Raw genomic sequence first — 17258 nt, 5'->3', positions numbered from 1 at the left:
TCTGCCTACAAAATATCGACTGGACGCTAAGTCGTAAAAAGAGATTAGCAAATGAAAAAAAACAACTGACAATACCCGTAAATAAATATTTCTTAGCTGACCACTATTTATCTTTCTACCGCATATTTACCATATCTGAAGGAAAGCGTGGTAATTAAATAATTAGTTTTATGATGCTAATAGAGTCTATTACACCTGTCTGCCGATTGCCGAATTAAATTGAAAGGTGATTATTAATTAATTTGTTTTTTACTCCCAAACTAGCCTTAATGACAGCAGCGTATTTTTTTATTAAAGAGATCATGAAAAACACGAGCGGTTTAATTGTATTTAAAGTTATATTAAAGTATCAAGTTTGTAACACTTCGGAAAAGAAATTCATCTAACCAACTATAAAAACGGAAGTAACCATTATTATGACTGCTTGACCCGGATGTCAGCAAGGGGCCTGTGTGTTATCGGTAACAATCAATGGTAATATCAACAATAGACAGAGATATTTATTATGCAACTGTCATAACAACATTGTCCACTTTTATCTTGTATCTATTTTCTGCAGCAAACACATATAATACATTGTCCACTTTTATCTTTTATCTATTTTCTGCAGCAAACACTTACCAGAGCTTATCGCCCCATAAACATGGATCCAGTCGTAAGAAATGGGGGGAAATATTGCTAGAAGCACGTAGTTCACAAATGCCATGTTAGAATAAGATTGGCATACGTATTCTGCTAGTTTTACAAAGTCATGTTTGCTGTTTGGCAATGCTTGTTCTTGTTTGTCAAAATAATAGTTGGTTTGAGTGGCACAGTAGAATGTTTGTTAGAGAATGGTGAAGTTTGTAGTGGATTTCCATTATTTACACATTGTCAATTCACTTTAGAAACATAGGGTTTTGTCATTATTTGAATATGTCTACTGTGTATTAAAGCATGTTTTTTGGCATTTAATTTTACTTGTACATGTCCTGTAAATTGTCTTCGATTTGATAACTGTTGATTGTTAGTTACCTTCCATGTATTTGCAGAAAAAATGTTTAAGGCTAGTATTGTGGGTGAATAAAAAAAATATTGGTAAATTAAAGAAACAACAGTAAGCTTGTTATAATGTCTAGGGTTTCATTTTAATTTATTTTGCCAATTTCATGTTTCAATAGAGAAGCCTCTGTAGGAAAACGGGGCTTAATGAATGTGCATAAACTGTAACGTTGTCCCAGATTAGCCTGTGCAGTCCACACAGGCTAATCTGGGACAGGACGAAACTTTCCGCAATGACATGATATTCGTTTTAAAGAGACATTGTTTAAAGAAATATTTCCTTTAAGTTGAAAGTGTCATTCCTTATTAGCTTGTGCAGACTTCCAGTTTTCTCAGAGTATATGATTTTACAAGATATTTAGACATTATGCATATCTCTTTAGACACATGTCGCTCAGTGACACCACCCAAGAAGAAAGAGATTGTTAAGAAGGAAAAGAAGGAGAAGAAGCCTAAAACACCAGAACTGCCCCCTGAGCAAACGGAAGATGAGGTAATTAAAATTATGACCTTGACATTGTTGTGAAGGAAATAATGTGACCATGACATTGAACTTGCTGAGATTATGACTGTGATCTTGACATTACAGTTGCTTAGGCAATGTGACCTTGACATTACAGTTGCTTAACTAATATGACCTGACATAACAGTTGCTTAGGTAATGTGACCTGGACATAACAGTTGCTTAGGTTATGTGTCATTGACTTAACCGTTGCTTCAAACTGTTTACAACACAGTTGTTAAGGCATATTGACCTTAACATGCAGTTGATGTGTCACATTAACACAACAGTTGCTAAGAAAAGGTGACTTTGATATTGTAGTCTGTGCTTAGGTAATGTGACCAAGGCATTACATTTGTCCATATGGTAACCAAATGTGGCATAGACAGTGTTCTTGCTTTGTATAATCAGAATGACTGATTATTTGGTGATCTTGGCCTACAATGGATTCAATGAATGTTGCCATAACATAATAGTGGCAAAGAAAATGTAAGTTTGATACTAAGATATGAACCTAGTTCTTGGGAAGTGGGGTTTAATGTGTGTGCAAAGTGTCATCCCAGAAGAGCATGTTGGAAAGTGGGGTTTAATGTGTGTGCAAAGTGTCATCCCAGAAGAGCATGTTGGAAAGTGGGGTTTAATGTGTGTGCAAAGTGTCATCCCAGAAGAGCATGTTGGAAAGTGGGGTTTAATGTGTGTGCAAAATGTCATCCCAGAAGAGCATGTTGGAAAGTGGGGTTTAATGTGTGTGCAAAGTGTCATCCCAGAAGAGCATGTTGGAAAGTTGGGTTTAATGTGTGTGCAAAGAGTCATCCCAGAAGAGCATGTTGGAAAGTGGGGTTTAATGTGTGTGCAAAGTGTCATCCCAGAAGAGCATGTTGGAAAGTGGGGTTTAATGTGTGTGCAAAGTGTCATCCCAGAAGAGCTTGTTGGAAAGTGGGGTTTAATGTGTGTGCACAGTGTCACCCCAGAAGAGCATGTTTGAAAGTGGGATTTAATGTGTGTGCAAAGTGTCATCCCAGTGGGGTTTAATGTGTATACAAAGTGTCATCCCAGTGGGGTTTAATGTGTGTACAAAGTGTCATCCCAGATGAGCTTGTTCACAGGCTCATCACAGGACGACACTTTCTGCTTTTATTTTATATTTGGTTTTTAAAGGAAGCCAATTCTTTGCAAAAATCCAGTTTTATGAAAAGTGTCCTTTCTGATTAGCCTGTGCAGACTTCACAGGCTTATCTTGGACGACACTTTACACACATGCATTACACCCCATTTTCCCAGAGGGAGACTTGCATGTATTATGCTAGTTGAAAGGCATGAAGTATGGCAATACAGTTTTTTACTCCTGATGGACAGTTCAAAATTCAGAGGTGAACCTTTAACCTTTATACCTAATAATAAAATGTTCATATACAATAGTTTCTCAAGCCTTGAAATGTATGCTGAACAAATGACCTTCCCAAGCTTGCAACCACTTCCATCAAAATCTACCTTTTTGATCCTTGTTTCACTTAACGTCTGTGAGCCTCGTTCTGTGACAACTGGGCTTAATACATGTGCATAAACTGTCATACCAGATAAGCCTATGCAGTACGTACAGGCAAATCAGGGACGACACTTTCTGCATAAGCTGAATGTTCGTTTAGAAGGGGCATCTTTAAACACACTATTCCATAAAAGCTGGAAGTGTCGTCCCTGAATAGCCAGTGAGGACTGCACATGCTAATATGGGACAAAACTTTACTCATATGCAGTAAGCCCAGTTTTTCGAGAACGAAGCTCATGTGTTCCCTTGCTACCCTCTCTAAGCAGCCCTCCCCAACCCCGGTATCCAAGGCAACCACCCCCACACCCCAGCCCTCCGAGGAATTCCACTCATCAAGGGAGGCAAGCTTTATCCGGGAGCCCAGTGTACCAGAGTTACCTCCCATTGAGATCCCAGAGTTACCTGAAATCCCTGAAAAGAAGCGGGTAAGAGTGTGGACAACAAATAGAGGATATTTGTTGGATTCGGTGGATTATCCATTTTAATTCACGAGTGATCATAGATAATGATATTTTCACAAGTGGCGCAGTCACGAGTGAAATATATATTTTCTATGATCACGAGTAAATTAACATCAATATTCCAACGAATCCAACAAATCTTCGTTTTATTTTATGCTTTTTTAACAGTTTATATAATTGTTAAAGAGTTTGACTAAAGAATTTCGCTGGGATAATGACGTCATTTCGTCAAGAAATGACATCATTTCACAGTTAACAATGAAAATTATCGATAATTTTCACTGATAATTTTCACTGTTTGAAACAGTGAAATTATCAGTTTTAATTCACTGTTATTTCTCTATAAACCACCGGAAAGCATAAAATTAATATATTTAATGTTTAGTGTTAACTTATGGTATCATTCATAATGATGGTATATACAGTAGCCTTGGTTTGCATCTTCAAAGTTTGTATTATGAATTCAAAAAGCACTGTTTAGTGTCTTTGCAGGAGCTGGGTTTTTTTGCAATAAGGTGATTGCGGCATTTATGTACTCTTGGTTTATGGCTTCAAACATTTATTGTATATGAGGAAAAGATTTATGTTTAGGGAACTGCTTGAGGTGCTGTCTGTAAAGGCTAATCATTAATAGCACTCTTTGCCAAGACTAGAATTCCGCTTATAAGAGGATGTCTTTAAACGAAAACTCTCTTAACAGGGGAAAGTGTAATCCTTGATTAGCCTGTGCAGACTGGTATGGCTAATCTGAGACAATACTTAACGCACATGCATAATTATTGTGCAGTACGAGTCAAAGGTTGTGCCAAAAGCCTTTTTTTCTAAGGGTGCATCTCACATCAGTTATATCTGATTATTGTGCAGTACGAGTCAAAGGTTGTGAAGAAGGAGATGAAGCTGATAGAAGTGACCCCAGAACTTCCCCCTGAGAAGAAGAAGCTGCCCCCTCCTCCGAAAATACGACCCAGCTAGTGAGTTATGCTTAATCCCTACTTTGACAATAATGCTAAAAGTGAGATATTGCAATCAATCTAGTATCACTTATTACATAATTATATTTTTGTGCATATATATTTAGTTTAAACCTATTTAATAAGCTTGATTGCATAGAAAGCCAACAGCTTATTGAAACGCTGTCGAGTCTGTTTCCTGAGCAGAACAAGTACTTGGTGTATATGGGGAGATTTAAAGATAGCTCCCACAATAGGTATTAAATCTGTGACCGCCAAGTCACTTGGCCGACACCATATCCTCGATGCCATGGCGACCTAATGATATTTCTACTTTAACACTAATACTAGTACCGACTCGTACGATTTGTACTGAGGTAATTCAAGTTTTACTAATTACCTTTACTCATTATATTGTTATGCCTTGATAGTTAAGATCGTAGTTTAAGCTTTGGGATGTAAATTTCTAGTTTATCTTTTCCTCTACCAATTAGGCTATTCTGAAATGCTCTTTTATAATTTCAATTTATTTTATGTCCCTTTTTTGAATTTTTTTCCCAATAGTAAGAATCCTGTATTTTATTGTATCTTGATGCAGATAATATGACTTCCATGGTCAAAAAAAGTTTTTTCCAGCCTCAAACTTCTGCCCCTTAACATGTTCATTTATTATCAGCAGTCCCTTAACATGTCTGTGTTCCATTTAGTATTCCATTTACGTGTTAATTTATCTTTATTGGTTTGTTTAAGCGTTAATTTGTGATTCAACATTTTCCATTCAGCAGTCCCTTAACATGGTTATTTTCCATTCAGCAGTCCCTTAACATGTTTATTTTCCATTCAGCAATCCCTAACATGTTTATTTTCCATTCAGCAGTTCCTAACATGTTTATTTTCCATTCAGCAGTCCCTAACATGTTTATTTTCCATTCAGCAGTCCCTTAACATGTTTATTTTCCATTCAGCAGTTCCTAACATGTTTATTTTCCATTCAGCAGTCCCTAACATGTTTATTTTCCATTCAGCAGTCCCTTAACATGTTTATTTTCCATTCAGCAATCCCTAACTTGTTTATTTTCCATTTAGCAGTTCCTATTATGTTTATTTTCCATTCAGCAGTCCCTTAACATGTTTATTTTCCATTCAGCAGTCCCTTAACATGTTTATATTCCATTCAGCAGTCCCTAAACATGTTTATTTAATTCCATTTAGCAGTCCCTTAACATGTTCATTGTCCCCTACCCGTTTCACCGGAGGGGACATATGGTTTGCGCTCTGTGTGTCTGTGAGTCTGTCTGTCAGTCTGTCTGTCTGTCTGTCTGTCTGTCTGTCTGTCTGTCACACTTTTCTGGATCCTGCAATAACTTTAAAAGTTCTTCATATTTTTTCATGAAACTTTAAACATGGATAAATAACAATATGGACATTATGCACGTCATTTCATTTTGTTCCTACATCAAAACTTCTGGTTGCTATGGCAACATATAGACTAAAAATACTGCTGAAAATGGTGGTTTTCTGGATCCTGGGATAACTTTATAAGTTCTTAATATTTTTTCATGAAACTTGCAACATGGATAGATGGCAATATGGAAATTATGCACGTCATTTCATTTTGTTCCTATGTCAAAAATTGTGGTTGCTATGGCAACCAAAAAAAATTCTGAAAATGGTGGAATTTCTGACAATAGTGGAGCCGGTAGGGGACCATATTGCGTGACAATAGCCTTGTTTTCCATTCAGCAGTCCCTATTTTTATTTTCCATTCAGCAGTCCCTTAACATGGTTATTTTCCATACAGCTGTCCCCGAAACATGTATATGTCATCATTAAGATATTAAGTGAATATGGCTATATGCTACCAGCATAAAACCAGAACTGCCTGCAAGTAACGTGCTTTCTGTTCAGGTTTTATGCTATTTTGCTACTCATCAACATCTTAGAGTTGGAAATGAAGCATTTCAATCTTAAATCCAGTTATTTGATTTAATTTTCTATGGGACTAAAAATGCGTCAAAATGCATATCTGACCCAATAATGGTTAATATGTTTATTTTCCAATCAGCAAGCCGTCTCCTGCCTCGCGGAGATCCAAGGTTGCAGAAGCTCCAGTCACCATTCAGGAAGTGAGAATGCTGTCTGACCCACTGGACTTCTTGGCAAAATACTGCATAATCAAGTAAGTGAGCCTTGATTTGGGAAAAACTGGATTAAATGCATGTGCGTAAAGATTAGACTGTGCATTCCGCTTGTGCAGTTGAGAACCAACGTACTTTTAACATAAAAGCAGATACTGTCGTACCTGATTAGCCAGTGCGGACTTCATTCACAGACTTATCTGGAAAGATATTTTATGCACATTCATTCAGCCAAGTTTTCCAAGGAGGGGCTTAAAACAATGTGTTAAGACAATACAGTGCTCTCAGATAAGCTAATCTATTGCAAGTACAGCACTATCAATGCCACTGTTCTTTTTGCCTTTTTTATTTTGAATGTATACTGTTAAGGTGTTGTAAGATAATGGAGGATGGTGGCAGTCAATTGTCTAAAAAATATGATTATAGGTGCTACCTAATTTACGGGCACAAGCTTTTTAAGTTTTTTTGATAACCATGTATTTTTAATAAATATATGGACATGATTGTGCTCAAAATATTATAATTATTGCAATAATTAAGTAATGCATCCAAAAAAATCAATCTTAAAACAAGTTACATGTTCCAAGCTTAAAGATCTAGCATCTTATTTTTTTTCTAGCCACAGGAAATTATAGCTGGTTAGGTGTCTGTGGTATAGTGGATGGGGTGTCTGCCAACTGGCTTAGTCACTGGGAGGTCTCTGTATTGATCCCTTAAGTGGGAGCATTCTTTAGATAACCCTAAAGACATACTATGGCGTACCATTTGGGTTGAAAGTCAAGAAGACCTACAAGTTAGAAAGAGAAATGTACGTCGAAGTACAATAATTGTACGTCGACATAAATATAAAATACACTTTGAAGTATATATTTGTATGTCAAAGTACAATTTGTACTTCGACATACATGTTTGTACTTCTACGTACACATTTTCTGAACAGCCAATCAAAACACTAGTCTCTTGAGCTGCTTTTCCTTCAGATTTATTCATAATAAATGTTTAAAATCTCTTTTTCAATTGAGGACAAAATGAATAAAAATATCAGAATGGCAAAAAAAAACATCACATAGAAGTTTCAAGTATTTAATGCATTGAAATAGATTATATACAAATTTGAAGAAGATTCAATTGTAACCTTTTTAAAATTAAAATTATTCAGCATATTGTGAGTATTTATTGATCATGTGGGGCGGAGTATTACGACCGTCCAGCGCATTACTGTGTAGGAAATTTCCATCGGTAACCAAACAGTTACCAAGCATTAACGGGATAAATAATGTATTATAACCTCCCCGTTGGTCGTTTTTTGTGATAACCATAACTTGCATAAGTCAGAGGTTAATTCCGCCACGCCAGGTCAATAAATACGCACAATATCTATGAGTTAGCGGTCGATAGTCGCATAATTTGGTATAAATTATAATAATAATAATGTTTAATAAATACGCACAATATCTATGAGCAAGCGGTCGATAGTCGCATAATTCGGTATAAATAATAATAATAATAATGTTCAATGTCAAATATCTCTAAAAGCAACAGACGTAAGGTGTCTTCTGATTAGCTAACACTCAAGGGTCAGTGAAAATTGTATGTCGAAGTACATTTCTCGTTCTACCGAGTAGTTCTTGTAGACTTTCGACGTCATGGTACGTCATATAGACACTAAGTACTGGTCCTATCCAGGAAACAGTTTGTTTCATCAAATGTCTCAATTCAACTTGACAGCTTGCTAAAGCAGTTGCATTTAGCAAACAGTACACTGATTTAACATAATCAAAATCATGTGATGTGTCAAATCAATTTTGATTGACAAATTTGACAGGATTTTTTTTTAATCCAATAAGTTTTAGACTGTCAAATGACACACACTACGTATTGAAAGCCATACCTGGAGCATTCGTCTGTATATCACTGACTTCATCAGAAGAATGATTTCTACTGTTGGGAAACGTTAACACCACTTATTGAAAATATTTAATAAATACAGGTATCTTGCAGGTTTCTAATTTTCTTTCGCAAACTATTGTTGAATAGTTTAAATTTTGTTGCCACAAAAAAACTAGCCATTTTGTAGCAATTCTAAAATCACAGTCTAAACTGCATACACTTAGCTCTATAGTTACAATTTGAATGCAAATATTATAATGCATCATGTTATATCATCCATATCTTTTTATTTAAACATATCAATAACACATAACACAGTTCATATATAAAAAGGTATGTGGTATTGTGTGGAGATACAAAACACTTCACATCATTTATTTGCACATAAAAATAATAGTTACAAAATAAGTAAAACTAAAACACTGTCATCAACCTACATTTCAAGAATATTTACGTATATGAAATTACAAAGTGGTGTTTTTGTATTACCTTTTACAAAATTAACATTGCTGGTTTTGTACTAGCCATAAAACATTTATCATGGATTAACAAGTAACAACCAATTTATTAATTACACAATAGAACGGAAATCATATTAATTGCATTATGCATTTACTAAACAAGCTATTTAATGCTACTGTTTAGAATTACACTATCTTACTAAAAATGATCACAGGTACATCGTGCTTTTACATACTTGTGGTAAGTTTTGTATTACTTGTTTGACAATTATCGGCAAACACTTGTCGATATACAGACAAAATTTGCATGGGAACTTTCATATTTTTTCAGCATAATTGCCTTCAAATTGTTAATCTAACAACCCTTTGACATTGTTTGCACATCTGATCTTATTATACCATAGCTGATTTTCGTTTATAGATAGACATATATAGACTTTTCAAAGTTCTATAAAAGTTCACACATGTTCCATCCAAGTAAACAAACAGAACCAATAGAGATCACCACAGATAATAACTGTGTGTATAGCTTGGAAATTTCGATAGTTCAGGAATCCCTCCTTTGTTGATTTCTGTAAACCAAAACTGTCAGTTTTGCTGGATAGAATGGCTTGTATGATGCCCAGCTCTTGCCTTGGCAGAACAGCTTCTAAAAACGGAAAACCAACAAATATCTTAAAATCTGATCAATAATGCAGACAATTATAAATGTCTTGTTTTTTGTTGATTTCGAATCTGGAAGATTTTTTACATGTACGTAAGATTGTGGTACGAAAATCCAACGGTATCGGATTTTTGGGTTGTAGGCCTAAACTAATTATAGTGATATGTAACCTTTCTGGATATCGGTAAAGTGCGAGCAGACGAGGTGTAAATACGTTAAAAATTAAAGCTAAAAGACTAAAAAGTTAGATCGGAATATCTTTAAATTTGTGAATAAATGTGTTTCTGGTGGATTACGACAACTTACCAGAATATTGCTCATGATCACACGTAAAACTAATCTTTCTGAGAGCGAATGGAAAATGCGTCACAAATTCTGACAAATAAACAGTAGGGTGTCGTTATTGAAATACCGCGAGAATACTGGAAGAATAGAGATGCCGACTATATAGGGTGTCATTGTATTCAATATAGATATGACACAAATAACGGTACCAATAGATATTACACGTCAATCAAATGAGGATTGATACAATAAATATTGTTTACAAAGATATTGTATACGGATGAAGGATTCTTATTAAAAATCAGATATTATGATGAAATTAGTTACCATATGTATGCGTTTAAAAATTTAAATCTCAAGTTTTTAATCTATTACGGGAACTATTTTGCGTTTGCTTCAAACACGAGTCGAGAAGGCCACAGGTACAAACGGTCTATGGACACTTAATTACCGGTTAACGTTAGCAGAAGGATATGATTTCCGTTAAAGTTAAAGGTATGTGAAGGAGCTATACAATGCGCTTCAGAGCAAAAACAACACATGCGCCATGTCTATTTGGAGTTATATGTGCCGAAACCATGAATCGTGCACTTTTTGGAAATAATTGAACAGCTTTATGGCAATATATGTGTATAAATTATACTAAAACGCGCAACGTTGTCTGTCCCCGAGCGGGTATAATCCATTGTCAAGTCTGAGGCATGTGATTGAGTGCAACAATACACAACGGGGCATTAGCAGAATATGTGCAACATCTTTTGGTGTTATATTTTCCGATAGCGCAATGTACAATATCTAGTTGGAGTTACATGACCAACGATGTGCAACGATGTCTTACCCTCTGCCAGTATTTACCACTGTAAAGTTAAAGGCTTGTAAATAACTCACACAACACGCCTCGGCACAAAAACAACGCACGTGTAATATCTATTTGGAGTACTATTTTCAATTGCACGGGTGAAAGGCACAGAATGTGCATAATCTAGTTGGGATTTCCTAACCAGGGTGTATCGGACATATGCTAGGCGTGTGATTCCGTAAAATATTTCATTTCGGACCATTCACACCACCTGTGCTCTATCGGACTGGACTTGATTTTTTCCATAGTACAGAAAGTGCTATATCTATTTTGAGTTCTATTTATCCTCAAACGCGCAACGGTGTCTGTCCACGAGCGGGTATAAACCATCGTGCAGTCTGAGGCATGTGAATGAGTGCAACAATACGCTGCGGGGCATTAACAGAATATGGGCAACATCTTTTTGGTGTTATATGTTGCATTATATATATGGCGCGCAATGTGCAATATCTAGTTGGAATGACATGACCATGCTGCAAAGGCAGTGCATATGTACACATTTTGCTTCGATGTCCAACGATGTCTTGCTCTCTGCCAGCATTTACCACTGTAAAGTTAAAGGCTTGTAAATAACTCACACAACACGCCTTGGCGCAAAAACAACGCACGTGTAATATCTATTTGGAGTACTATTTTCAATTGCACGGGTGAATGGCACAGAATGTGCATAATCTAGTTGGGATTTCCTGACCAGGGTGTATCGGACATATGCTAGGCGTGTGATTCCGTAAAATATTTCATTTCGGACCATTCACACCACCTGTGCTCTATCGGATTGGACTTGATTGTTTCCATAGTACAGAAAGTGCTATATCTATTTTGAGTTCTATTTATCCTCAAACGCGCAACGGTGTCTGTCCACGAGCGGGTATAAACCATCGTGCAGTCTAAGGCATGTGAATAAGTGCAACAATACGCTGCGGGGCATTAACAGAATATGGGCAACATCTTTTTGGTGTTATATGTTGAGGTATATATAGCGCGCAATGTGCAATATCTAGTTGGAATTACGTGATCATGGTGGCACTTTTTATAATGGCACAGAATGTGCATAATATAGTTGGGATTTCCTGACCAGGGTGTATCGGACATATGCTAGGCGTGTGATTCCGTAAAATATTTCCTTTCGGACCATTCACATCACCTGTGCTCTATCGGATTGGACTTGATTGTTTCCATAGTACAGAAAGTGCTATATCTATTTTGAGTTCTATTTATCCTCAAACGCGCAACGGTGTCTGTCCACGAGCGGGTATAAACCATCGTGCAGTCTGAGGCATGTGAATAAGTGCAACAATACGCTGCGGGGCATTAACAGAATATGGGCAGCATCTTTTTTGGTGTTATATGTTGCGGTATATATAGCGCGCAATGTGCAATATCTAGTTGGAATTACATGACCATGGTGCAAAGGCAATGCATATGTACACATATTGCTTCGATGTCCAACGATGTCTTGCTCTCTGCCAGTATTTACCACTGTTAAGTAAAAGGCTTGTAAATAACTCACACAACACGCCTCGGTGCAAAAACAACGCACGTGTTATATCTATTTGGAGTACTATTTTCAATTGCACGGGTGAATGGCACAGAATGTGCATAATCTAGTTGGGATTTCCTGACCAGGGTGTATCGGACATATGCTAGGCGTGTGATTCCGTAAAATATTTCATTTCGGACCATTCACACCACCTGTGCTCTATCGAATTGGACTTGATTTTTTCGATAGTACAGAAAGTGCTATATCTATTTTGAGTTCTATTTATCCTCAAACGCGCAACGGTGTCTGTCCACGAGCGGGTATAAACCATCATGCAGTCTGAGGCATGTGAATGAGTGCAACAATACGCTGCGGGGCATTAACAGAATATGGGCAGCATCTTTTTTGGTGTTATATGTTGCGGTATATATAGCGCGCAATGTGCAATATCTAGTTGGAATTACATGACCATGGTGCAAAGGCAATGCATATGTACACATTTTGCTTCGATGTCCAACGATGTCTTGCTCTGTGCCAGTATTTACCACTGTTAAGTTAAAGGCTTGTAAATAACTCACACAACACGCCTCGGTGCAAAAACAACGCACGTGTTATATCTATTTGGAGTACTATTTTCAATTGCACGGGTGAATGGCACAGAATGTGCATAATCTAGTTGGGATTTCCTGACCAGGGTGTATCGGACATATGCTAGGCGTGTGATTCCGTAAAATATTTCATTTCGGACCATTCACACCACCTGTGCTCTATCGGATTGGACTTGATTTTTTCCATAGTACAGAAAGTGCTATATCTATTTTGAGTTCTATTTATCCTCAAACGCGCAACGGTGTCTTACCACGAGCGGGTATAAACCATCATGCTGTCTGAGGCATGTGAATGAGTGCAACAATACGCTGCGGGGCATTAACAGAATATGGGCAACATCTTTTTGGTGTTATATGTTGCGATATATATAGCGCGCAATGTGCAATATCTAGTTGGAATTATATAACCATGGTGCAAAGGCAATGCATATGTACATATTTTGCTTCGATGTCCAACGATGTCTTGCTCTCTGCCAGTATTTACCACTGTAAAGTTAAAGGCTTGTAAATAACTCACACAACACGCCTTGGCGCAAAAACAACGCACGTGTAATATCTATTTGGAGTACTATTTTCAATTGCACGGGTGAATGGCACAGAATGTGCATAATATAGTTGGGATTTCCTGACCAGGGTGTATCGGACATATGCTAGGCGTGTGATTCCGTAAAATATTTCCTTTCGGACCATTCACATCACCTGTGCTCTATCGGATTGGACTTGATTTTTTCCATAGTACAGAAAGTGCTATATCTATTTTGAGTTCTATTTATCCTCAAACGCGCAACGGTGTCTGTCCACGAGCGGGTATAAACCATCGTGCAGTCTGAGGCATGTGAATAAGTGCAACAATACGCTGCGGGGCATTAACAGAATATGGGCAGCATCTTTTTTGGTGTTATATGTTGCGGTATATATAGCGCGCAATGTGCAATATCTAGTTGGAATTACATGACCATGGTGCAAAGGCAATGCATATGTACACATTTTGCTTCGATGTCCAACGATGTCTTGCTCTCTGCCAGTATTTACCACTGTAAAGTTAAAGGCTTGTAAATAACTCACACAACACGCCTTGGCGCAAAAACAACGCACGTGTAATATCTAATTGGAGTACTATTTTCAATTGCACGGGTGAATGGCACAGAATGTGCATAATCTAGTTGGGATTTCCTGACCAGGGTGTATCGGACATATGCTAGGCGTGTGATTCCGTAAAATATTTCATTTCGGACCATTCACACCACCTGTGCTCTATCGGATTGGACTTGATTTTTTCCATAGTACAGAAAGTGCTATATCTATTTTGAGTTCTATTTATCCTCAAACGCGCAACGGTGTCTGTCCACGAGCGGGTATAAACCATCATGCAGTCTGAGGCATGTGAATGAGTGCAACAATACGCTGCGGGGCATTAACAGAATATGGGCAACATCTTTTTGGTGTTATATGTTGCGATATATATAGCGCGCAATGTGCAATATCTAGTTGGAATTATATAACCATGGTGCAAAGGCAATGCATATGTACATATTTTGCTTCGATGTCCAACGATGTCTTGCTCTCTGCCAGTATTTACCACTGTAAAGTTAAAGGCTTGTAAATAACTCACACAACACGCCTTGGCGCAAAAACAACGCACGTGTAATATCTATTTGGAGTACTATTTTCAATTGCACGGGTGAATGGCACAGAATGTGCATAATCTAGTTGGGATTTCCTGACCAGGGTGTATCGGACATATGCTAGGCGTGTGATTCCGTAAAATATTTCATTTCGGACCATTCACACCACCTGTGCTCTATCGGATTGGACTTGATTTTTTCCATAGTACAGAAAGTGCTATATCTATTTTGAGTTCTATTTATCCTCAAACGCGCAACGGTGTCTGTCCACGAGCGGGTATAAACCATCATGCAGTCTGAGGCATGTGAATGAGTGCAACAATACGCTGCGGGGCATTAACAGAATATGGGCAACATCTTTTTGGTGTTATATGTTGCGATATATATAGCGCGCAATGTGCAATATCTAGTTGGAATTATATAACAATGGTGCAAAGGCAATGCATATGTACATATTTTGCTTCGATGTCCAACGATGTCTTGCTCTCTGCCAGTATTTACCACTGTAAAGTTAAAGGCTTGTAAATAACTCACACAACACGCCTTGGCGCAAAAACAACGCACGTGTAATATCTATTTGGAGTACTATTTTCAATTGCACGGGTGAATGGCACAGAATGTGCATAATCTAGTTGGGATTTCCTGACCAGGGTGTATCGGACATATGCTAGGCGTGTGATTCCGTAAAATATTTCATTTCGGACCATTCACACCACCTGTGCTCTATCGGATTGGACTTGATTTTTTCCATAGTACAGAAAGTGCTATATCTATTTTGAGTTCTATTTATCCTCAAACGCGCAACGGTGTCTGTCCACGAGCGGGTATAAACCATCATGCAGTCTGAGGCATGTGAATGAGTGCAACAATACGCTGCGGGGCATTAACAGAATATGGGCAACATCTTTTTGGTGTTATATGTTGCGATATATATAGCGCGCAATGTGCAATATCTAGTTGGAATTATATAACCATGGTGCAAAGGCAATGCATATGTACATATTTTGCTTCGATGTCCAACGATGTCTTGCTCTCTGCCAGTATTTACCACTGTAAAGTTAAAGGCTTGTAAATAACTCACACAACACGCCTTGGCGCAAAAACAACGCACGTGTAATATCTATTTGGAGTACTATTTTCAATTGCACGGGTGAATGGCACAGAATGTGCATAATCTAGTTGGGATTTCCTGAACAGGGTGTATCGGACATATGCTAGGCTCACCAGATTCGCTGAGTACTTTTGAGAATCTCGCCACGCAATAATCATTACTGTCAAAGCTATTACAATCGATATCATCGATAATACTGTTTAACCTATGTGAATTTGAGATTAATTTTTGTCGAAATTCGTCACGATTCTGATCCAACCAACTAATACGTGTTGTACTAGATTCATTTAACACTTCTCGATAATGCAGTATTACACTTGATATTAAATAGCAGTGGACCATGATCTGACCATACTGAATAAGAGTCAACGTTAAAACGTGTTATCAGATTAAAGTTTTCTTCACGTGGTAACACGTATTCAATGACACTAGAACCACGTGGATCCATGAACTTAAAAGCTCCTAAACTATCCATTGTTTAACCTACCGTTAGCTATTCTCGATGAGAGCGATATGCACATGTCAAGCTTCTTACCAAAATAATTAGTTTTTGATTCCATTGAATTCCGGGTAAGTTGAGAGTCACTTGCGTAAGACTGGTCATTTATGGGATTAATTGTGAGGTCCCAAACAATAAAATCTCGCTTATTTCCTACTCGAGCGTTCCAATCGCCGGCTAAAAAAACTTTGCCATTTGTTTGAAATTGATTTATATTTTTTGTGAAATATCAAATAAATTAACATTTCAAATATTATTAATAGGGAATAGCTAATGCCAGATGTACACACTAGCCAGGGAAATATCGTCCGTTAAACTAAAAAAATACCTTATCTAATTTAAACCACGCAATAGCATCATGATAACTTTTTACAAAAGAAATTCCCTCGCAAAGGATTGCTAAACATTAATTGCTATTCCGCCACTACATCGTTTAGATTTTTTATTCTGAAATTCCCTGTTAAAAAGTTAACATTCATGACCAACGATGTCATAAGAAGAATAGTTATTTGGCCATGTTTCAAACAATAAAATAATTATAAAATTTACGAATATAGTTTACAAAGTCGTCATCACTAAGTTAAATATTTGTAAGTTCTTGAACGTTCCAAGAGAGTAATTTTATGTTAGCCTCCGGAAGCCCCTACTTGGTGCTACCGCTGCTACCGCTGCTATTATTCGTTGTTGCGCTGTCAGGCCGCACCGGAACACCGTCTATGCACAGGGTGTCATAGCTGAGACAAGCATCTCTTGCCATCAGCGCGAGCTTTCCGGAAGGCAGGCATTAAGCTTCTGCGTCGGTCGGCAACGTCCTTTGGAAACTGTTCACTCACATAGTAATTGGTTTCCCTAAGGTTCCGGCTAGATTTTCGCACGTTTTCTCGGTCATTGACTAGTGAGAGTTTGGCGCCAATTGAACGTGGATGTGATCGGTTCCCGCCAATACGATGTACTCGCTCAAAACCAGGTATGTATATATACTAATATACCTACCTGCTCAAATAATTTTTGTAGGTTTTCAGTCATAAAAGAACGAAGTATTCGTTAAGTATCGTCGGGTGTTTCAGACGGACGGTAACTTATGCCGATGACTATTAAATTGTTCCGCATTGATGCGCCTGCATGTAATTTTAAGGAC

At 37.5% G+C, this 17258-nt stretch overlaps 1 protein-coding gene across 1 annotated transcript in view; it reads left to right on the top strand.

Moving 5' to 3' along the window:
* The window catches only part of LOC127857286 (uncharacterized), a 95190-nt gene extending 88507 nt beyond the window's left edge, over positions 1–6683 (top strand). Inside the window, exons 18-21 of the mRNA XM_052393698.1 lie at positions 1425–1534; positions 3353–3514; positions 4415–4521; positions 6566–6683. Of these exons, the coding sequence (XP_052249658.1) occupies positions 1425–1534; positions 3353–3514; positions 4415–4521; positions 6566–6683 (497 nt within the window). The remainder of the gene's footprint in view (positions 1–1424; positions 1535–3352; positions 3515–4414; positions 4522–6565) is intronic.
* The last annotated feature ends 10575 nt before the right edge of the window (positions 6684–17258 follow it).

This window comes from Dreissena polymorpha, chromosome 14 (assembly GCF_020536995.1).
Source record: "Dreissena polymorpha isolate Duluth1 chromosome 14, UMN_Dpol_1.0, whole genome shotgun sequence".
Classification (NCBI taxonomy): domain Eukaryota; kingdom Metazoa; phylum Mollusca; class Bivalvia; order Myida; family Dreissenidae; genus Dreissena; species Dreissena polymorpha.
This window is presented reverse-complemented; position numbering and strand designations above follow the sequence as displayed.